Below are 23,789 nucleotides of genomic sequence, written 5' to 3'. Positions count from 1 at the left end.
AGGGGTGTCGTGGAGAATAAATACAATTCCAAAAAAAAAAAAAAGGAGAGATTAAAAAGTTCCAGCACGTCAGCCGAGCTCTGGAGAAGAAACACTTAAATACAAAGAGCTACTCTCAAAATAGTGTATCACAAAATTATGGCAAATCCTCTTTATACATCACCCGACAAACCGAAAAATAAACAAAAAAAATGTAAAAAAATTTAAAAAAAAAAAATATATATAAGAAAAATAACAAACAAACTAACCCCCCGCCCTTCCCCCAAAACCCTTGTTCACAGTTTTTTTCCTTTTAACTTATTGGCTGTAATTAACATTGATTGACATCAAATCAAGTTTGGCTGGGAGGTCTGGCAGCGATTATTATTATTAAAAAAAAATTAAAAACATTTATTTTTTGTATTTTTCTAAATCAAAATTCATTATTTACAAAAAAATGTGAGATTTTTTAAATTGATTTTTAGGTGATGTTAAAACAGTATACTTAAAAAAAACATCCTAAAAAAATTAGTTCCATAATTTCAAAATGTAATTAAAAATATATTTATATATATATATTAAAACAAATTATGTTAAAACAATAAGTATAAAATTTTACTCATTTTATTAAAGAATTTTCAATTACATTTCGCTCAATAGTGGTGATAGCTGTCCAATCAATTTTGACACCAAAGCCTGGCAGTGATTATTCAATCGCTGCCAGGCTTTCGTGTCAAAAACAATTGGACGCCTACCACCGCCAATGGCAGTAAATCAAGATCCCTCAATGCCAGCCTTCCCAATTAAAATGATTTTAATGTCCATCACTGTTAATGGCAGTAAATGAGTTAAAATAAGCATAAGAATCAACAAGAAAAATTGAATGGGTTATTGTTTTTGATGATATGTTTTGGAAAAAAAAGTGCTTCTTGAATTCCTAGACAAAAATATTTAAGAAAAACGAGTGAGGTGAGTGTTTATTTGCTTGCTTGCTGTCAGTCAAGTGTTTCAATGGAATTCATGTCGACAGGCTGGTTTTCACATTGACACGCGACAGTACCGTCTTTTGGACTAAAACGTGTACGAGCCCCCAAACGTGCGTAGACAAGTTATGAGGAAAATATTCATCGTGTTTGACCGTCATTTAGAAATTTGTCCCCCCATTTTAAGAATGTGAAGGGACAGAATGCGGAAAAAAATGTCCTTCCAAGTTATCTGTTCCCTTAGTTTGGGAAGCCATGTTCTGGCACTTGAGATATGTTTATTTTTCCTTGTAGAAAACAATTTTTTTTTAATCCTCAGTCCATTTTTTTTAAAGATTCCAAAGAAGCAAAATAATTCTAAAATATTTTTCCCATTTTTGGATTTTTTTGCCACTCTACTTGTTAGAAGAAATCCATGATTTTGATTGACACGTTACAAAAAAATCCAAATTGATATCTGTCAATTTTAGTATTATACTAAGGGAACAGATTATCCACACAAAAAAAAATAGAATAAAAAAATAAAAACCTCTCATACCTTGGCACCAGGGGGGCTCTGTACAAACGTGATCATGAGTATTAAAATAAAAAAAAAAATAATAAAAAAAGCAAATCAAAGCTTTGCTGTCTCAAAGTACACCTGTAGAAACTGTGCTAATTGCATCCCATTATACAAAGTCTCATTACACAATTTTGCCTATTTCCTGAGTTAATATGTTGCTTGTAACAGACTATATATACTTTTTTTTGCCATTTGAGTTCTGGGCTTTCCCTGCCACAAGTGTTTTTTTTTCTTCTTTTTTTTATGTAATTCAACATTATTACTTTACAATGGTATGTTGATTGGTAGAACACAAGGGTTGTGAAAGTAACGTTCACTTCTACCCTCCCAAACGTTTTAAATTACATTAACGTCTACGGTTTACGCTCATAAAAATCACTACTTTTTGCCCAACAAAATGGAAGTGACTAAAAACATAAAATACGGTTTTAAAAAAATTGCATTAGAGGCCATTCAAGACCCTCCCTGGTCATGTTTGCATCAAAATTCAATGGCAGTGTTTTTTTTCTTTAAAAAAAATCATTTTGCTACGAGAACAAAATTAGGATGAGTAAGGGGGGTAAGGATGGACGAGAACAGCACCCCCCCTTAACCGGGTTGACCCCGTTTGACCCTTATCTGAAACTTTGGCTTGTCGGGGTTTTTGATCCTGTACTCACTGGCTCGCTGACATCAGCTAACAAGCTGCTATACCCTGAGAATTCGGACACCGGAGTCCGTATCCTGTGGTCCACGTCCGCCCCGGGGTCGGCGCCGTAGCTCAGAGGGGTGCGGCGCCCTGACTTGAACTGGGAGCCAAAGGCCTGGGCGAAATTCTCAATCTGGTAGGTGGCCGACTCCTTCGGGGGGTTGAGAGGAGACAGGTCCGAGTACGCGGCGGAGTTGGCTGCGCCGGTCCCGGAGCTCACCCCAGGCTTGGTCGGTTGCCCCTTGGAGCTTTCTGGTGGGGAGGTCAGATCCTGCGGAGGTAGGTTGAAGGCTCCGGGGGAGTGCTGCTTCTCCAACTGCTCGGTCAACTCCTGAGACGGGGTCAGTTGCTGGTGGGCGGTCGGCTCCAGGGTCAGGTGGAAGGCCGCTTGGGAAGGGGAGCCTACCAGCATGCCGTAGTGCGATTTGGACGAGGCGGAGGACGACACCGACGAGGGGGCGGCTAGGGGCAGCGGGGAAGAAACGGCGGGCGGGTAGCCGCAATCCAGCGGTGAGGTGCTGTACAGCGGCCCCGTGGGACTGGAGCTGCTGGACAGCAACGGGAAGGGCCCCGTGGCGCCCAGGCTGGGAAAGGGCCCGCTGTGGCTGGTGCGTTCCAGCGCCTGCAGGAGGAACTTGGAGTACTCGCTCATCACGGCCGTTTTATCCCCCCCGTTGGCCGCGTCGTCCTCCAGCTCGGGGGTGACGGGCGCGGCCGGCTGGAGGTCTACGTGATGCGGGTGGTCGGACAGGTCGAAGGCCACGTCGTGGTGGTGAGCCCCCTCCGGCTTGTGGCTGTAGTGGTCCAGCAGGCTTTGCAGGACCTCGTCCGGGATACCAGACTTGTCGTGCTTGAGCTCCAGGGGGGACGAATCTAGCATGGCCAGCGTGGGCTCGGGCCCAAGGGATACCTGGATGACGCCGCCCCCTTGCGAGGCCATGTGCAGAGCGCCCGCTCCGTAGTCGTTGTTGACGGCGTGGAGGTAGCGCCTCTTTTTGACAAATTGCATGGCGTCGTCATAGTTGCTGCTGGTGGCGCCGCCGGGGCCCTGCTTGCTGCCTCCGCCCGCCTGGAGCAGAGCCAGATTCTCCAACCCGGAGGCGTCTACGTGATCCATGGCGCCGCCTTTTTGGCCTAACAATTTCTGTGCCTCCGTGCCATCTTCCAGGGGAAGGAGGCCTTTGTCCAGGCCCTTGCGACCCGCTTTTTTGAACACCAACTTGGGTGAGCGTCCATGCATGGCGGAGCCGGAGGGCTGCTCCATGCCGTAGTCCTGGAGGCCCACGGAGGCCGCCGCGTTCTTCTTTCTCTTGCGCTCGGCACCCTCCCCGTTTTTGGACTTGGCCCTCTTGCGTCCCGAGGCGCTGGCGTTTCCCTGAGTGAGTGAATAGCTGCCGTGGCCGAGCTCGGCGTCGCTGAGTTCCAGCATGTTCGGGTCTAGGCCCTTTTTTATGGCTTCTCCGCAAGTACGCTTGTGCTTCAGTAACCGGTCTGTTCTTGAGAAAAACTGGAAGGGATAACAAAGAGCAAGATTGGATACCTCACTGAGATCCAGTAGCAAAGAAAACTAAAATACCATATTTTCACAACAATAAGGCGCACTAAAAAGTCTTAAATTTTCACCAAAATAGACAGGATGTCTTATAATCCAGTGCGCTTTATATGTGGACCAATACTAAAATTGTTATCACGACAAAATAAAATAAATCAGGCATCAACACAGCTTAACGAAGCAACTTTGATGGATTTGTGGGTGATGATGACCTGAGTGCATTGTAAAATGTCTAAATAAGGTACAACCGAACTTCGTTTAGCTTCCGTTGCCTTTTTAAAAACGTGTTTAGCGTGTATTTTTAAGCTGGTGTATGTTTTGCCACACCTGGCTGCGTCTATAAAAATGGTGCGTCCTTTGTGTGTGCAAAATACAGAAATAGCACTCGTTATTTGACACTGCGGCTAAAAATATGATGCGCCGTATAATCATGAAAATACCATACTTGAAAAATTTGCTACCATTAACTCACTGGCAATTGATTTCAATCCACAAAAGTCACTAAACTACTCAACAACTATATGTACACCTAAAAGGGTCAGGTCCGATAGGGCATCCCTTACTGTCCAAGTCCTTGAGTGACTTGATAGGGAATGCTATGGAATTAAAACAAAAAATCAACAAAACATCCTACTTGTTGGCACGTATCGCACCGATACGGCTTTTCGCCGCTGTGCGTGCGTTTGTGTCTCTCCATGTGGTACTTCTGGATAAACCGCATGTTGCACTGGTCGCAGCTGAAAGGCTTCTCCCCTGCAACGAGACGGCGGCGGCGGCGTGAGTTCCGCGCCGACGGCTGGCGGTAAAAACGGGTGACGTACCGCTATGGATCTTCTCGTGCCGCTGGAGCAGGTACTTTTGGATGAAGCTCATGTTACACTGACTGCACCGAAAAGGCCTCTCACCTGTGCGATCAAAAGTACAAGTATCCCCCCGGCACATTAATTATTGCGTGGCCTCGATACCCCACAACAAAGATCTCATATTCTACATGGATTTCCTTTTCCGGTAGTTAAGGGATAAACGCTAATGTGATGGATAAAGGCACTTGGGAGCCACTTTGTTAATCCGCCATGAGAAATTCCCGGCAGAAAGGATGACTAATATGCCCACAAACACATGAGCAATCAATGAGTCATTGCCAACAGTCTCCTTTCAAGCATGCTCGCTAAAGGAAAATGGAGAGGTGATGTGATTGTCCCTGATGGCTGCCCAGTGCCAAGGTTTTCTTGGAAAAATTGCTTTTTAAAATAATACTTGAATTAAAATGTTACATTCATTAAATATACCTAAATACATAACATACAATATGCTTAAATGCATAAATGACATACATTAATTGATATATAAATGCTTTTCAAATGCAAAACTAAAATCAATTAACAAATAAAAATAAGCATACATTAAATAAAGACTACTATAATATTGACTGTTTTTAAAAACATGTTAAATAAAAATAAAGTACAGTTCTTTTCCTCTGACCAGGCCATTTTATATTAACAGATGCCTATTTAGCCCATTGTCTCCATTGTACTATTATTACTTTGCTATATGTTTGTTGTTGATTTCTGCTAAAATAAGAAATTGGTCCAAAAAATGTAATTTACACTCCAGTGCGACTCTTCTTTCTACAATTTTTGGCTGTTTCGACTCATATGGTAAAAATGTGCATATTATGCATAATTACTTAAAAAATAATAAATTTTCCCAAAAATATGACCTTTTTGTTTTTCACCACTAATATTAAAATGTTAAAAGATACATGACCAAACACATACAAAATGATTCAAATAAATATCCAAAATAGACAACACTTAACTTTTAAAAAGAACTATAAAGTATACATACATACAGCAGTGAAAGCCTCTCACCTGTGTGTATGAGCACATGTCTGCGCAAATGATAGGAGCTGCGAAAAGCGGCGTTACAGTGCTCGCAGATATGTGGCTTGGAGTTGGGGGACAGGCACGCTCCGTCTGCATCTAACATCATGGCCTGGGAGGACAATAACTGATGGTTAAGGCTAGTACTAGTTGTTGACCGGGATTGGATGACTATCGCCATAAATGGCAGCATGCATACCATCACCATCCCACTACATTTGATGAGTTCACAATGTTACACACTTAATACCTGCAGTCATTTCATGAATTGGCATTTTAGTGTTCATTTATTTCCCCACAATAACAATACTTGAGACTTGTGAAATATGTGAAAGAGAATGAGGAACTAGAGTAGACCGTCCTCACAACAATGAGTGAGGTACCAGGTAAATACGCCATTTTTTTTAAAGAAAAACAAATCGTACAACCAAGAGTAAAATTACGAAAGTATGCTAGTATTCGTTTTTGTTTTTTTTTTTTTTTTTTGGGGGGGGGGGGGTCCCCTACATAATTTAACAATGTGCACAAATAAAATCACACAAATTGCTACCATTTGACTTGTTATGTAAACTTGGATATTTGTACAATAAATGAAATAGTTTTCAATATACTAATATTTGTTTCATACTTGTTTTGGTGGGCAGCTTTCTAAACCTATTGGTGTTCTCTGTTGCCTTACCTGCATACACATTAAAATAAAAAAATCCTGAACTTCCAAAAAAAAAAAAGACGCACCTTTGCAGCATCGTTGCGTTTCCTTCGGGCTTTCCCTCCTTGTCCTTCTCCATTGGTCCTCCTTCCTCTTTTGGAATCTTTTGGCTCTTTCCCTGATCGTCCAGACATCTAAAAGACAAAACACAAGCCATCTTAAAATCACATACAGGAAAAAATGCTCTCATATCCGGATTGGCGCCGTCTCTCGACCCACCGGTTCTCCGAGGGAGCGCACGTTACTATGGCTGAGGTCGTGCAGGAGCATGTTGTGGTGATTTTGGTGATGGTTGGCATAAGACATGTCCGGCATGTCAGCGGCACTTTTCCCCGCGCCGGCGCAATTCATGGCCGCCACGCTTCCGTTGCCGCCGCCGCCGTAGAGAGGCATGCGATAATCCAGCTCGCTTAGCCGCTCCTGCTTGATGCCCATGCTGTGAAGGAAGCCCCCCGCGTTGGCCACGCCGGCACCTTGGTGGTCCGGCGGCGAGTCGCGTTCCTTCTTGAGGACCATGTCCTGTGGGAGTTCGCCCATGACCGACTGTGATGCTAGCCGTGTGAAGCTGGTGACGGGCGGAAGGTGGCTGAACATCAGCATGCCGGGTGCAAAGTTGGGGTCCATGCCACCGTTGCGCAAAAATTCATTGCCGATTTTGTCTTGGATAATACTCATGCTGGTAGTATTGCTGTGTGCGGGTGCGGCACGGGCCTAAAAAAAATTCTAAAGAGGAACGTGGGAGAAGACCCTGAAAAAGAGGAAAGACGCAAAACCTTTAAGATCTGAACTCAAGGAAACATTATGGAAATTGAACTGCTATTACAAGTTTTGGTTTCAGTGTGTCAGGTGACTATTTTGTAGGTGACAGTCATCTGACTGGAATGACCAAAACCTATAGTAACTAGCAAAAAAAGATGGCTGATACCATTAAACAGCATTTAAATTGGGTATTATTTGCCTATGTTTGAAATCAAAACCTGGGATGCAAAATGCCAACTTTGGACATATTAAGCTAATGTTATAACACTCTTTTTTGCCACTATGTTATTATTCATGAATAACATAGCTGTCAGCATCACAGAAAGAAATTTCAGGTAAAACTGAATACAAATGCGGTCTTAACCATATTATGCATATTTTACTCACATTATATTACTGAATTACTAAAACTAGTCAACTTTTGTCTGAGTTTAGAAAATTCTGTTAGACTGAAAATGCAGTCTGCAGTATGTAAACATGAATAAAATTGCTGATTATTGTTGACATTAGTGTATACAATTGAATTTCAAACATTTCCATTTATTCACATTCATTGATGGTGATAGACATTCAAACTACTATCAACAATAACAATAAAAGAGAAATACAACATAGAAAACAAATATGTCTGATTTGAACACATTCAGTCTATAAAAGTCCTACTTGTACACATTTTTAACAGAACACCATGTAACTCAGTTGCAAAATAAAACATTTTGAAGCTCTTTTAGAATACTCTGGCACATTCGCATATTTATTGTTAAGGCAAATATTTAACCCCAACACGACTAAATAGCCAGTTGGCCAGACATGCCTAAACAAACGCTATTTAGGTCAAACGCTCCTTGACATTCGAGCACTTTAACCAAGTCACACATGTCACCAAACGAAGCTCTTGGATGCTTTGACCACTTTTATTTGTTTTAATCGAGCCCCCAACCCTGGGCGACCATTTGGCGAGTATGCGACACGTCCATTGAACGCACTGCAGATGAGCTTTTGTCATACATAATAGTTAGCCAGCTAGTTAGCCTAGCAGCCGACTCGCCACAATGAGCCCGACGACGCATCGTCGAGTTCGACCTCAAAACCTTCCAGAAAATGCTTAAAGAAACACCCAAATACAGTCAAAGTAGTTGCATTTTGTGGTTTAATGTTGTTATTGTTTAATAAGCACAACATTAGCCTTGCATGGTAATTACGCTCAGGTTTGATTCATGCATCTTTTGGCTATTTAAAAATGGGCAAGCGACTACTACTAGGATAATGATTACCGAACGTGCGTGTGGTTGTGAGGCGGAGGAGGAGGAGCCGGGGGGAGGAAAAACGTTCTCCGGGCTATTTCGGTTCCACGTAGACTCCGGCTCCAATGACCTCGTACCGGGCATTAAAGCAAAATAAAAAGCAAGTTGGAGGCTTCCCACGCCGCTATGTTTATCCCAATGAAGCTTAGCCACGAGCTAGCTAGCTGGCTTGCTAACTCCTAGCAGTGAAAAGCCGCATTACGGCCCGCGCATCGCCAAACAATGATGCTGCCCGTTCGGTACATCTTCCGCCGCGGTCGCAGCCTGGCGTCAATCGGATCTCGACGGAGTTTGGCCCGAACCGGGACTTGGTGGTTAGCCGGATGGTCGCTTACCTAAACATGACCGCAGACGGCTTGGAAGGTGCCCGTAGTGCCTCCGTAATCGCGGCTGGGGAGGGTTTTATTGCCAAAACATTGTTCTCCGGCGGCCGCTGCTTTCTTCCATCTTGTCGTGGCGCGGGGGATTATGGGTGCAGGCGGACGGGTCGTGAGAGGAGACAGCCGCGTCATGACTCAAGTCACTCCAATTGACTCAATAATTGGATCTCCATAAAAGTGCAACATGAATATAAAAAAAAAATGTGTAGAAGTAACGGTGTAAGTTAGAGTAAAACATGGGGACAATCGGTGAGCCCTGCTCTCCCAATTCAACTAATTGGCTGCCATTGACAACAATAGACGTCCAATTTAATAAGTCGGCAAGTACTTACATTTCAGTGCCATTGATGGAAAACATGTCACCTCCAGGCTATTCCAGACGTCTTTTGCCAACTGATGAGATAAAATACATCAAATTAGTGTTGGGCTACAATGATTAATTTAAAATAAATCCATTGTGATATTAAGCCAAGCAAAGACCCACATTCATTTTCGCAGGGAGCCGCATGCGGCTCGAGAGCCACGTGTTCGCCACCCCTAATCTAATGAAATAAGCATGATTTGTTTCATAGAGTGAATTAAAAATGCTAATTTGCTAAAAAAATGCATACAGTTATTATTTGAGTGTTACATGAAACTCGGGTAAACTTGACATTTTTTTGGGAATAATTAAACTGGAAAAAAACAGAACATCAAACAAAATATGTACTTCTGAAAGTGTTATTACTAAGCTAATTATTAGTTTCTACTTAAAAAGAACACAAAACTAGAATTTACTTCAACCGTTTGCTGCTGTAAAAGTATTTGTCCATCCAAGAAATACTTGCGGTACAGCTGCAGTTTCCTGGCACAGAATGGATGATTCATACTCCTTTTCAATAGTTGCGCTGGTTTCGACAACAATAGCGAGATTCATCTGAATATTTCCGAGGGGAATGCGACGTGAATCAGCATCCTGCTCATTGTCATTTAGGGAAAGAAGCACAATACAAGTCAATTGCTTTTTTTATATATATATATATATATAAACGAAACAATCTGAGCTAATGTACCCCGGCGGGACAACTATTGGATCGTCCTGTGAATTGAAGTCATAAAAGTAAGATGAGCGGACATGAGAGCCTTTTTGAGGGGTAGCTGGGGGGGGGGTGCATTGACATCAAGCTTCATTCCCCCTTTTGAACACCAGGAGGAGCTAAATTGCCTTCAATGGACGAACTGGCTTCTCTAAGAAAAAATATAATATAATACTAGTGAAGATCATGTTTCAGTGTCATTGACAGGTGGATATCCAATCTATTTGGACTGAGATCGTCGTCAGAACTGAATAGAAAAAGACTTTTTTTGTATTGTGGGGGATAGTGGTTATGTTAAAGAAAAATTAAATTGATGATTTAATCTTCATCATCGGTTGCAGTTTTAGTATTTATTAAAATGTATTTTACAATAATCATTATTTCTTTTTAAATAAAGTTGACTGTTAACTTCATCTTTTTCCATTATTTTAACTTTTGTTTTAATTGTATTTTACTTTATCATCCTAATTTGTATTTTCTATATATACATTTTTGGTTATATTCTCCTAATCTAAGTTTCTCACATCAAAAAAAATCTACATACTTAAATGCCTAATATATATATACATACATTTATAATGTTTTAAATGCCTTTGAAAGTGACAGACGTCCAATTGATTTGAATGGTATTATATTCGTTCATTTTGTGCAAGCCAATAATTAATTGAATATAAATTCGCAACAACAGAAGGATGAAAAAACGGCAAAAGTTCAAAATAGTTGCACAAGTGTACACCCCCCCTTATAAACAGCATGTGGCTGTTTTAAGAGCGAGGCAATGACTTTTCCAACAATAATCAGCCAGATGTTCGAGTAGACTTTTCTTCTTTGCTGACGGTGCTTTTTGAAAGAGAAGACTTTTCTTTTCCCCATTTAGCCGCAAACTAAGTAGATCATGAACAATATAACAAGCCCAAGTGGCTTTCTTTGGCGAGGGTGCGCACTGCGCTCGTCACCCAAGGCAAGCTGGTAGGACTGCGCGTGCGCGCAGACGCGCGGAGTGCGCATTTGCAGTTCCGCGCCTCGGAAGATGCGAGCTTGGGGCTGCGCGCAAACTGCTGCGGGGGTCGGCCGGGTGTCGTCAAGCGATCGCAGCCAGGCACCACCATGGCGGCCATGCGGCGCAAATTCGGCGAGGACTATCAGGCGGTGAACAGCGGTTCCGCGTGCGCGCCGGTGGCCAAGCGAAAGCGGCAGCGCTTCGTGGAGAAGAACGGTCGCTGCAACGTCCAGCACGGCAACCTGGGCGGTGAAACCAGCCGCTACATCTCGGACCTCTTCACCACGCTGGTGGACCTCAAGTGGCGCTGGAACCTGCTTATCTTCATCCTCACTTACACGGTGGCTTGGCTGGTGATGGCGTCCATGTGGTGGCTGATCGCCCTCATCCGGGGGGACCTCCAGCAGCACGCCCGTGGGGGTCACGATGCGTCCTATACTCCGTGCGTGGCCAATGTCTACAACTTCCCATCCGCTTTCCTCTTCTTCATCGAGACCGAGGCCACCATCGGCTACGGGTACCGCTACATCACGGAGAAGTGTCCGGAAGGCATCATCCTCTTCCTCTTCCAGTCGCTTCTGGGCTCCATCGTGGATGCCTTTCTGATCGGTTGCATGTTTATCAAGATGTCACAGCCCAAGAAACGCGCCGAGACGCTCATGTTCAGCCAGGACGCGGTCATCTCGCAACGGGACGGCCGGCTTTGCCTCATGTTCAGGGTGGGCAACCTCAGGAACAGCCACATGGTGTCTGCGCAGATCAGGTGCAAGCTCATCAAGGTGAGGAATAAACGCTCTTTCTCAACTAAAGTGCGAGAAAAAGTTGAATATAATGCCCACAACTTTGTACTGTTGTCCATAATCATTATAATCATCATCAGTGACCCATACCACCCTGGTCACAATCTGTTCCAGTTGCTGCCATCTGGCAGACACTATAGATCCCACAAATTACGGACAAATATGCTTAAAGTTTTTTTCCCACATCCATCAGGACTCTAAACTTGCGGTAACACAACACACAATCCCTTCTGTGTAATAACTTTGGGGTGAGGTAATATGAAAAGGCGTTGATCTGCCTCCTACTGGTTGACTGAGGGTAAGTGAAAGACAGGGAGAGGTAAGTGATCCGCTCAGGGGGTGATGCGTTGTATCCATAACGTCAGAATGCCAAATTACGAGTCCGAAATGATCACTTATTTGGGTTTTTTGCCGAGAAAACGCACCTTATGGAGAAGCACTACCAATTTTGTCATACACAGTTCTGGGTATAATGACAATTAGGCTTTTGTTGTTGATGATAACGACAAAGCCTATGTCCGATTATCATTATTATTATTATCATTTTAACATACAGCAATACATTACTATTTCAGATTTTGACCTCAATCTTTATATCTATACATAAACAGAAAATGTACACAAATATTTGTGTACATTTTCTGTTGTGAAAAGTTTTGCAACAAAGTGTTAAGTTAAAGTTTAACTTAACACTTTGTTGCAAAACTTTTCATGTTGAAAATCAATGTAAAACTGAAACTTCACAGATTAAAACTTAAACATGAATACATTCAAACATGAAATGTATCACGTTTAAATGTGAAAAGCAACATGATAAAACAGCACACAATATTGACTATAGTGACAATTGTTATGTTAGTTGACTGGGATAGGTTCCAGCACCACCCGCGAGTGACTCTTGTGAGGATAAGCGGAAAATGAATGCATGATATTAACGACAAAACATGAATATTATCACAGAAAAACATAAACTTTCATCTAAAATCATTTAACTCATTACATTAAAACATTAAAATATGAAACATAATACTAAAACCTGAAAGTTATGTTCAACACAAAATGTATTGCTTTTCAAATTAGAAAATCATTATGGTAATGTCAAACCTAGCAAGATAAAATTGGAAAATTAAGTAAAAATGTGCAACTCAGGAATTAAGCTTTTATATCATTGCAATAAAAAGTAAGATGTTTCATGTTAAAATCAATGTTTAAGCATAACATTTGTAGCCCACATTTATCATGCGCTTCAAAATACAATAATCCAAATACTGCTCTCTACTGGCCTTTGTCGTAAACAACTTTCATGTACATTTACCCATTCACTCACACAATACATCTGTAATTCCACTTAACTACTTTTACCACCTCTGTGCATTTAAAATGATTCCTTATCGTTTATGAGCACATTCTACAAGGCCATATTGGCTTTCAATTCATCTCCAGAATTCAATTGTGAACAACATGGCACATTAGATGAAGAACTCTCTTTTCGAACACCCTGGATTGGTCGCTGGCCAATTACGAGCAACTAATCTGGCATCTCAATTATAGCTTCTCCATCAGTCAGCAAAAAAGGCTTTCAATAGGCGGTAATTCCAAGTTCAGATGGGCTCTAAATGTCCTCATCTTCGACAGATGGCCCCCCAGGCGACAATGTTGCTGGGCTACTATATATGCATTAATTAAAGTGGAAATTAAGCCAATTCTGCTATTAAGTGGACCTTGTACCCTTTGTTTCTTGATCAATTTAAGTGTGAATAAAATTTGTGTTCGTTTTCAAGGACTACTGTTTAAAACACTATTAATAAATACAAATAATAACATAAGTAGAGAAATTAGAAAAAAAATAATAATTAAGAGCTTACAGCCCCTGTTTTTAAATTTCTAAACATGCCTAACTATATATATATATATATATATATATATATATATATATATATATATATATATATATATATATATATATATATATATATATATATATATATATATATATATATATATATATATATATATATATATATATATATATATATATATATATATATATATATATATATATATATATATATATATATATATATATATATATATATATATATATATATATATATATATATATATATATATATATATATATATATATATATATATATATATATATATATATATATATATATATATATATATATATATATATATATATATATATATACACATACATATACATATACATATATATAAATATATATATATATATATATATATATATATATATATATATATATATATATATATATATATATATATATATATATATATATATATGCATATACACATACATATGTACACATACATATACACATACATGTAAATATAGTATGCATACATATATACACATACATGTAAATATAGTATACATACATATATACACATACATGTAAATATATTATACATACATATATACATCTACATGTAAATATAGTATACATACATATATACACGTACATGTAAATATAGTATACATACATAAATACACATACATGTAAATACAGTATACATACATATATATACACATACATGTAAATATAGTATACATACATATATACACGTACATGTAAATATAGTATACATACATAAATACACATACATGTAAATATAGTATACATACATATATACACACACACACACATTATTTTTTATATGTCGCAGCTGTAGCTGCAGTAGAGGTTTTAAAGCCATAAAATATATTTTGCTGAAGAAAATGCACGAACCGCCACTGTCATATATATATTGCATGTTCATAAAAAGTGGGAGTATGGTGGTAGGCACATTGTGATGTACAAACAGTACAAACGAGACATTGTTTAGCCCCTAAGGACATAAACAAACTGAATCAAATCTTACTTTCTGGCAATCGACGTAATGAGCGCTCCTGCTCTAAACAATTCATCAAAACAGTTGTTGGCTCATTTCACAAAGTATTTCCTGATCAAAGTTAGTGTGACATGCCTGACTTTGACGCTGCCTACAAAAAGGCATTACTATTTATGGATGTAGTGTCACCTTTGCATGCTTGGAATAATAAGCATCCCCCATCAAAATATTTTGTGTCGTCTCAACCTTTTCCGATAAGTCAGCGATGCTGCCACTTTGTTTTGACTCAGAGAGTTAATCGTGCTTTGCTTCTGGCGAAGCAGCGTGATGATCTCAAGTGACTTGTGAGGAAAGTCATAGAGAATTTAAACACTGGGTACAGTAGTGCAATAATAAAACACTTGCTGACTTCTGTTTGTACTTGGGTTTAAAACATGATACAAGAGTTACGCTTACAATTGGTCGGTTTTTAATGTGGTAAGTTTTATGTTGGATGTTTCATATTTTTACATACTATTTTTTCCAATAAACTGAAGTTTAATCTCTACAAATTTAGCATTTTAACATGATCATTAATATTGCTTTCATGTATTAGCATTTTAAGTTCAACTTCATGAAAGGAATTTCTCATTAAATTCAAGATTAATGCCAAGTTTAATGCCAAGTTTAAAATATGAATGCAATATGTTACATGTTTTAACATGCTTAGATTCAAGTTATAATATTACTTTCAAGTTTTACCATTCTAAGTTTAACTTAAATTTGACATTAAAGTTTTTGATGAACATTTTTACATATACGTAAATAAGTTTCAAACAATAACATTAGTTTCAAGCTTTCACATTAGAAACATTTAATATGATCATTTTCACATTAAGAGGTATTAAATCTGTATGAAGCTATAATGTGTAACTCTGTAATATCACATTTTATCACAAATTTACTTTTTCAATAGGATAAATTCCCTATTTTTACATTCATATGTCTCGTGGTAGTTTATTATGTACTATTTTGTCCCCAAAAACGGCAAATTTGGAGATTTAACTTACTCCCCAAACTACATTTTCCATAAATCATAGTTTAAGATAACATGGTATCACTTTGTCATTTAACGTCAAGGTTTAGAGGTCATTGATGTTGCTTCCGTATAATAAACTCTCCTAGCAGGAACAACAAGACCGCATTGACTTCCCAGCTTGTTTCAACACACGGCTCAAGGTCAGAGTTGGGTGGGTGGTCCTTCTAAGTAACAAGGTGGAGAAATGAGGCGTAATGCAATAAATCCAAAGTCCTAATAATCGTGCCTAGCCGTGATCAAGCCGTGTGGATACAACGTGCGTACACACGGCTCATAAATCGTTGCGCGGCATGGTTACTTTGGATTTTGACAAAGAAATATCGGGATGTTTATTAATTATACACCTTCTTACGCCTGGTTTAAATGGACCATAATTTACACCACGTGCCTGTCTCTGGTTTTACGAGTTGGTTAATGGATTCATCTATAAAATGCTTTCAGCTATACAGGCCTGACTATGATTGGATAGTAGAATATGATTCAACTCACTACTCAATGTTTTCAAATAATATTTTCTTATTACGTATTTAACAGATTTATTTTTATGGTCATAGCTACTTTAAATTCCATACAACTGTCCACATTTTACAAGGGGATATTTATATACAAAGATGTTCCATGGAAATATACAATTGTATTTATGAACTAAATAAACTCGTAGTTGTCTTTTCCTCATTAATATGTATCGTCAAAATTCCTCCTGGTGTGTTTAGAGTCCACGTCGTTAAGCGAAATGAATAAATAAACAAAGAAATCATGATGATAGTTAACTCATAAAAGTCCATAAATGATCTGCTTCATTATTAAATGAAGCATAGCAGATTATAGTCCCCAAAATACGTACAATAAAGAATTTCCCGCATACAAGCGGGCTTTCCTCTTATTTTATTCATCTGAAATATTCACTTTCCCCTTCCAGCGACACTATTTAACATCCCGTACGTACTATAAATTTAATTACCCGTCAAATACTAGTCTTCTTGACTAGACTGCACATCCACATAATGCATACTCTCATAAAAAAGTTTGCCGCCCTTGAATTGTCATTAATCTTAATACTGCTTTCATTAATAAATCAAAAGAATGCAGAAATGCACTAATGCTGCCCATAGAATGGAACTTGCCAATACACATAGGCAATAGGGACATTGCCTGGTTCTGGTTAATTCTTGATCTCTACTGGTATTGAAAGTCTTGTTTTTCCGTCACCACAAAAAAATAAATACATTTCTGGAGGAATTATGTGGGGATGCTTTGCGATTTTGCCCAAATGTATTGTTTTCTATTGACAGTACTTAGACGTCCAGTCCATTTTGTCTGGAATGCTCATTCACCCTCATCAGTCAACCATGGATTGCATGTCTAGCGCCATCAATGTCACGGAAAGATGAGCATTAACATCCAGCCCTCCCATTTTCAATGAATTCGATTTCTGTCCTTGCCAAGACGGGCAATGAGTTAATTTGGGGTCACTTCCAGTCCATTTTAGGGCATTTCTGGGTCACTTCATGTTCACTGGTAACAACTGATGGGCTTAGAAGAATTTTCAGCTCACTTTCTCTTGCTTTCCAGTCACTTTCTGATCATTTTGGGGTATACCTTGGTCACATTTATGTTACATTATAGCTATTTTTTCTCTTCTGTTTATTATTACCACCACTGTAAAACATTGATATAATGTTTTATTTTGTATGTCGTATAGATAATTCATATGAGCAATCGATAGAGTTATAAAAAAACAATAGTATCGGAACTAGAGTAGAACGACTCTGTCGTGATGGTTTAAAATACTGAGCCAATGATTATACCTTAATGATAATCATGTGATTCTTCAAATGTAGTGTCTAGCTATATTTTTTTAATGTGTGTCAACCTCTGCTTGGTAACCCTTCTGAAGGGTTTTTGTTCTTTTGGAAAATGTTCCCTAAAGGCCTAATAGAAAGTAAAACATGCAGAGTCTGAGAATTCTACTTAATTTTCTTTCTTACCTGATTTTTTTGTAAATGATTCCGTAATTAGTCAGTTGACCAGGAAAACAGGAGCTCATCATCTGGGTCGTGACGCCTCTGTTGACAGGGCGATCTAGGGATCTGTGAAATGTTGCACCCTCCTGTCCTCTCCATCACTGTGAATACAAATGCCTGTTTGCCATCTGTTCCCGCTCACTCCCAAAAAAAAGGAAGCTGAGTAAAAACGTCTCTGACTACCCTGCGTTTTGCCTTTTTATTATTTTATGGTGCCCATTTTTTTACTACACTTTAGAAGACATTGCAAGATTGTATTGTTGAGCTTTAAACCACAGAGAACCTGGCAAAAAATGCCTGAAATTAGGAAATCACTGAGATTGGCTTAACCTCAAAACTAGACTAAAACAAGATGAACACTGACTCTTGTGAGTCCCAGACCACGACATTGTTAAACCAAGGCCTGACCTCTACTTGCCCAAAGTAGGAATCATAAAGGTCCAGGCTTTTTTTCTTAGTCATGAACAATATCGAAGCAAGAAAGAGCTCGAGACTAAGACTTGCTCAAAATCAGGATCAGTAGAATCAAGTCCAAGATCCCAGACCTTAGAAATGACTTTTAATGTGAGACCTGACCAAGACTTGCTCAAAATCAGGAATTACTGACCTGAAGATCAAGACTTTTTGAAGTTAAGATTTTGTCAACCACTTTCCAGACCAGAACAAGACCTTAAAAATCAGTTTTGATCTCAAGTGCACAACAGAGTTGTAGATAAAATACTGTTGACATGTATGTTGTAGTCTTTTTTCCAATTGAAAACCTTGATTTGTTTAAGAGCTTATTTTGTCCAACAGTACTTGTGCTTCTGAATTTTAAATTGGATCTTTATAGATGATTGGGGCGGCCCGGGGACTGAGTGGTTAGCGTGTCGGCCTCACAGTGGGGGACCTGGGTTCAAATCTAGGTTTGGACCTTTTTGTGTGGATTTTCCATGTTCTCCCCGGGCCTGCATAGATTTTCTTCGGGTACTCCGGTATCCTACCACATTCCAAAGACATGCATGGTAGGCTGATTAGACACTCTAAATTACCCCTAGGTATGACTGCGAGCGTGAATGGTTGTTTGTCTCCTTGTGCCCTGCGATTTGGCTGGCCAGCAGTTCCTGCCTCTGGCCCAAAGTCAGCTGGGATAGACTCCAGCACCCCTGTGACCCTAGTGAGGATAAAGCGGTTCAGAAAATGAGATGAGATGAAAGATGACTTCACTCATTTAGTCTTTCTTTCGAATCTAATGAGGCTCATCTGGGACTGCTGTGAAGGGATTTTTGGAAGCAGTAGAGATCACATGCTGCTTTAGTTTCCCTTATTAAATTCAGAAGGTGGAAGGGGGAGGCATTGCAGATCCTCACCTCACCTTCACCTGCTGGGATCAGCAGATGGCTGCAGATGGCTTGATCCATGTCCCGATTCAAATGGATCGGGCTGTCCATCTCAATCAATGAAAGAAAATAGTCCATGTACTAAAAGAGTAAATATATCCTTAACTTCTACTTCTTACCATGGTTTTCCACAGTCCCGCCAGACACCAGAAGGCGAGTTCCTGCCTCTAGATCAGTGTGAACTGGACGTGGGCTTTGGTACTGGCGCCGACCAGCTCTTCCTGGTATCCCCGCTAACCATCTGTCATGAGATCAACAGCAAGAGCCCATTCTTCGACCTGTCTCAGCGCTCACTCATGAACGAGCAGTTCGAGATTGTCGTCATTCTGGAAGGAATCGTGGAGACCACTGGTTAGAGATCAGACTTATTTTGGGGTTCTGGTTTAAAGAAAGGTTTCCCAAACTGTCGGGTGGGTTCAAGGGTGGAAATTTAGATTAAGGACTTTGTTACCCAGATATTTTTTGGGGGGAACCGCATCCAATTGGTTGGCGTGACGACCGAAATTTGAACCCACTCACACGGTCTTGAACTGATAAAGTTTGGGAAACCTAATATTCAACTAATAACGGCAGTTGTCAGTGAATAATATGTGTGAATTATCCTCTGGTGATTTTCCTTCACATAAAATTCAATATTTAAAAGAATGTTTAATTAATGGTGTTAAATAATGCAATGGTCCCAGCCCGTCTTCATTTCTGTCATGTAGTAGTATATATATTTTTTAATATCTGTCCTTTCCTTCCCTTGGGCAATTCCCCTTACTTTTCACTTAATTCCACGGCTGTCATTTTTATTTAATGCTCCAATTTTCCCATCCAACATTCTCATTTAGTCTTCCTTGTCATTGTCATTGAAAATATTCGCCGTCCTTTATGGTTCTTCTTCCCTACGGCAGGTATGACGTGCCAAGCTCGCACGTCTTACACGGAAGACGAAGTCCTGTGGGGTAATCGTTTCCTACCCGTCATGTCCTTGGAGGAGGGTTTCTTCAGGGTGGACTACTCTCAGTTTCACAACACATTCGAGGTGCCCACCCCTCCATTCAGTGTCAAAGAACAGGAGGAAAAGTCATCTCTGACTTCGCCCAAACCTCAAGCGGTGGCTCCTGCACCTTCCTCCCCAACGGTGGGTAACGGTGGCCGAGGGGGATGCAGGGGAAGGCTCCTTTCTGCCGACAATGCGGCGGATCCGGCGGAGGATCACGCTGGCAGGCTGCCCAGAAAACTGCAGCGAATGAGCTCTACCAGAGAAGAGCAAATGTGGAGGGGCGTTAAGTCCAATGCACCCTTACCCGGAGGAAAGGCCTCCAGTACCGGTGACCTGCCACTAAGCATCCAGAGGCTGAGATCCAGCTCAATCCCTGCCGTCCGCCAAGGGGTCCGGCCAGAGGAGCGAGTCCAGCTCTTGTCCTTAGACGGAAACCCTGAGGATCTCGAACCAGAGCGGCAAAGACCGCCGCAAACTGGCGGGCGGCCTGAGGACAACCTGCCAGCCAAACTTCGAAGAATGAACGCAGACCGTTAAGTTCCGAGGACAAACTTTGAGATGATTTCAGGCTTTATGGCGTATCCGGAGATACTGAAGTATCGTGAAAGTCTTCAGAGGCGCCGCACGAGCATTGCAGACAATAAATAACTATGATATTGGTTGTAAATTTACTTGCAGTTTTTATTTTCCGTCTACTCTTCCAGAGACAATAAGCCATTCGTCCGCTTCTACTGTGAGTCCTTTTTGATAGCTCGCCACCCTTTTGCCCTTGAGATTCTTTCTTTTTCCACAAAAACTTTCTAACCAGATGAAGAACACTTTATCTATTTAAAAAAGACATAAAAAATGAAAAAAAAGGACTAAAGTGGTTTGCTAACCTCTCCTTCCTGCTTCTTTTCCGTTTGGAGGTCAAATATTTAAAAGTATCCTTTTCTGTGTCATTGAGAATAATAGTTTTTGTTGAAAAATGCGGACACGCTTTCAAACGTGGCTCATGTAATACTTGGAACGCAAGGTTTTTCAACCTTTTTTAATTCAAGGCAGACTTTTTTTAATTGAAAAAAATCTCAAGGCAAAGTACCTGCAAAAAATTAAAAATACATTTCTGAAATGATAAAGTTGTTCATTGAAGAGACACTAGATAAACACAATAAAACATTTTATATAGTATTTTCCGAAGTATAAAGCATACTGGATTATGAGGTGCAACTTCAGTAAGTGGCCTATCTTAAAATTAGTTTCATATATAAGGCGCAGTGAATTAAAAAAACGCAGTACAGTGGTACCTTGAGATACTAGCTCAATTCATTCCGAGACTGAGCTCATATGTCGATTTTGTCAAGGTTTGTTTGCTTTTGTCTTCCCTTCAAAATATTCCCAAAATGTCCTCACAATAGGATAACGCATGATCACTTGCCAACGAGAAGTAGTATATACTACGGGAATAAAAACACAGAAAAAATCCAACGCTTTTAGAGATATTACACGATGGAGTTGCGACGAGAAAGACAGAGCCCATGATATTCATATTCTCACGTCCGCTGAATTTGCCCGAAATTTTACCCGTATCTCAAATTGCTCGTATGTCGGGGCACTTGTATGTCGAGATACTACTGTAGTAGGAGTCTTTGCGGTAGTAGTAGTGGTGGTAGTAGGGGATTGTGTTATGCACATCAACTAGATGGAGCTGTGAAAAGGGTAAAGGGAATTTCTGACAATGATTAACCAATAATGATCCATATATAAGGTGCACTGCTGGCTTTTGATAAAGTGAAACCCTTTAAGTGTGCCTTATAGGACAGAAAATACGCAAAATAGGCAGTTTAGTGTTAGCATCACTCCTCTACAAAAAAATGTTCTATTACTTTATACTTTTGACAAAGCCACCTTCACTAAACAAAGTAAACTGAATACCTCTTGCCTCTTATTAATATAGTCTTACAAGACCACCGTGCATTGGACATCACTGGCGCTCACAAGCAAAAGCGCATGTGCAGCTTAATTTGTCAAATGCACTTTACATCAATTAACGGCACAAGGTCAGTTGCCTTGGTAAATCAGATTAAAAAAAAGATTGACGTCGAGATTAGCAAATGCGGTTTGCTGACTAAAAATCACTGATACATGAGTCGGGTGGACAGGAATTTTTAATTTTAACTTGTATATGTGTATTGTATTCATTTGGATAAATCACTGTGAAAAAGACAGAAGAAAAATGTGTTCACATTTTTGCAAAATCTGTCCAAATCAATTGCTTACGCATGTTTTTACTTGATATATCAAAAACACTACTTTGATAACATATGATTTCTTGCCATTATTAGTGATAGATGTCACTTTGATTTAAACTGGGGAAGCTGGTCATGAAGAATTGTTGCTATCCTTTGCAGTCAAAATGAATGGGATGTCAATCCCCATCAATGGCAGCCATTGAGCTAATAACATTAAAGTTGTTACAACATATATAATTTTGGTGTGTTTCCCTTAGTTTGAGTGTTATTACATGCCAAATTTATTGTGTCCTCAATGCCAAAACTGTTTTTTTAGAGCAGCTCTGGTTTCAAACCTGCGACCACATCATTTTTGTGACCTGCAATTTCTTGCCAAAATATTAAAATCAGCATTTAAAAATGGAGTTGCGATATGGTGTGAGTTTATTTTTTAACTCATCTGAAATCTGCAAGCATGAAATATTAAAAGCAAGATCTCGACTGCTTTTACAGTGGAAAGTTTATACAGTACTGAAGTAATATGAAATGGTGGTCATGGTAGGGGGAGGGAAGTTATTTCTCACTTTAACGCGTGTCAACATTTAGATGCCCGAGGCAGTTGAATCGCAAGGGCGCCGATGCACTATGAATTTAACAGACCATGAAGAAAATTTATCACAATATCGGACTTGAGGAATTGATCGCTGCCGTTTTACAATGGGCAGAAATTCTCTTTTCATTGCTGTTTTATATTAAAAAATAAATAAATAAGGCGCTTGTTTCTTCACGAATGTTTGGCAAGTCATTATCTAGGTCAATATTTAGTTTATATAAGACATTTCATTATAGTCTGTTTGAAGCCAGTGGCTAAATTTGTTGCTATTTAAATGTTTTGTCATCATAATAAATGAGATTGAATAAAATCATTTTTCCTCAATAATCAATCTAGGTAAGAAGAATGATCTTTAAAACCTCCAAACTAATGAGGGACTGTGAGGTAACTCCAGTCTCAGTCTGCAGAAGGTCCCCTCCAAGTGGACTTCTTTTGTGTGGCTCCAGTTCTTTTACTAGTTCTACAATGTCTTGTGTGTCTCATGTCTGTCTTGCTACTGCAACTAAGAACTTTCCTGGGTAAAATAAAGTCCTAAACTAACCTAATAACCATGAATTCCAAATAATAATGGCATTTAAAAAAAAAAACTAAAGTCAAAAATCACAAAATACAAATTTAAGAGCTCCATCCCAGTCTAAATGGATTGGTCATATAGCAACATCAATGACTTTTACCATGTTATGAATGATTTTCTAGTATGTTTCCGACTTACTTGGCCAATAAAAAGCAATAGTTTGAAAAAAAAAAACATAGTGCCAGGCCCCATTGTGAGGCTGCAATGGAAAACGGTGAATTACATAAGACGCTGAGACCCCCACTTAAAGACATCTGCTGCAACAGTCCACTTTTCTCTACAATGTGAAATTATGTAGTCTGGGTTAGGCACTAGTCTTGTTTCTGGTTTGGCAAATCTTGGTCTTGGATAGTACAGTCTTCAGCACCACA

The 23,789-nt window shown here is 39.6% G+C and overlaps 2 protein-coding genes across 3 annotated transcripts; one reads left to right on the top strand and one right to left on the bottom strand.

The window, feature by feature from the left end:
• Nucleotides 1-771: 771 nt before the first annotated feature.
• znf281b (zinc finger protein 281b) lies at nucleotides 772-17,685 on the bottom strand. Of its 2 annotated transcripts, XM_077738700.1 has the most exons (9): nucleotides 17,619-17,685; nucleotides 9,132-9,192; nucleotides 8,755-8,966; nucleotides 6,576-7,104; nucleotides 6,383-6,490; nucleotides 5,636-5,759; nucleotides 4,586-4,669; nucleotides 4,399-4,517; nucleotides 772-3,719 (listed from the first exon to the last, which is right to left on the bottom strand). In XM_077738700.1, exons 4-9 carry the CDS (start codon nucleotides 7,029-7,031, stop codon nucleotides 2,139-2,141), a joined length of 2,472 nt encoding a protein of 823 aa, XP_077594826.1. In that variant the 5' UTR covers nucleotides 7,032-7,104; nucleotides 8,755-8,966; nucleotides 9,132-9,192; nucleotides 17,619-17,685; the 3' UTR covers nucleotides 772-2,138. The 2 variants fall into 2 exon arrangements, with proteins under 2 accessions (XP_077594826.1, XP_077594827.1); XM_077738701.1 differs by lacking the exons at nucleotides 9,132-9,192; nucleotides 17,619-17,685 and having other exon boundaries at nucleotides 8,755-9,092.
• On the top strand, nucleotides 10,821-22,656 carry LOC144211440 (G protein-activated inward rectifier potassium channel 1-like). Its single transcript, XM_077738702.1, has 3 exons — nucleotides 10,821-11,654; nucleotides 19,168-19,384; nucleotides 19,930-22,656. Exons 1-3 carry the CDS (start codon nucleotides 10,983-10,985, stop codon nucleotides 20,556-20,558), a joined length of 1,518 nt encoding a protein of 505 aa, XP_077594828.1. The 5' UTR covers nucleotides 10,821-10,982; the 3' UTR covers nucleotides 20,559-22,656.
• Nucleotides 22,657-23,789: the final 1,133 nt, after the last annotated feature.

This window comes from Stigmatopora nigra, chromosome 18 (assembly GCF_051989575.1).
Source record: "Stigmatopora nigra isolate UIUO_SnigA chromosome 18, RoL_Snig_1.1, whole genome shotgun sequence".
Classification (NCBI taxonomy): domain Eukaryota; kingdom Metazoa; phylum Chordata; class Actinopteri; order Syngnathiformes; family Syngnathidae; genus Stigmatopora; species Stigmatopora nigra.
This window is presented reverse-complemented; position numbering and strand designations above follow the sequence as displayed.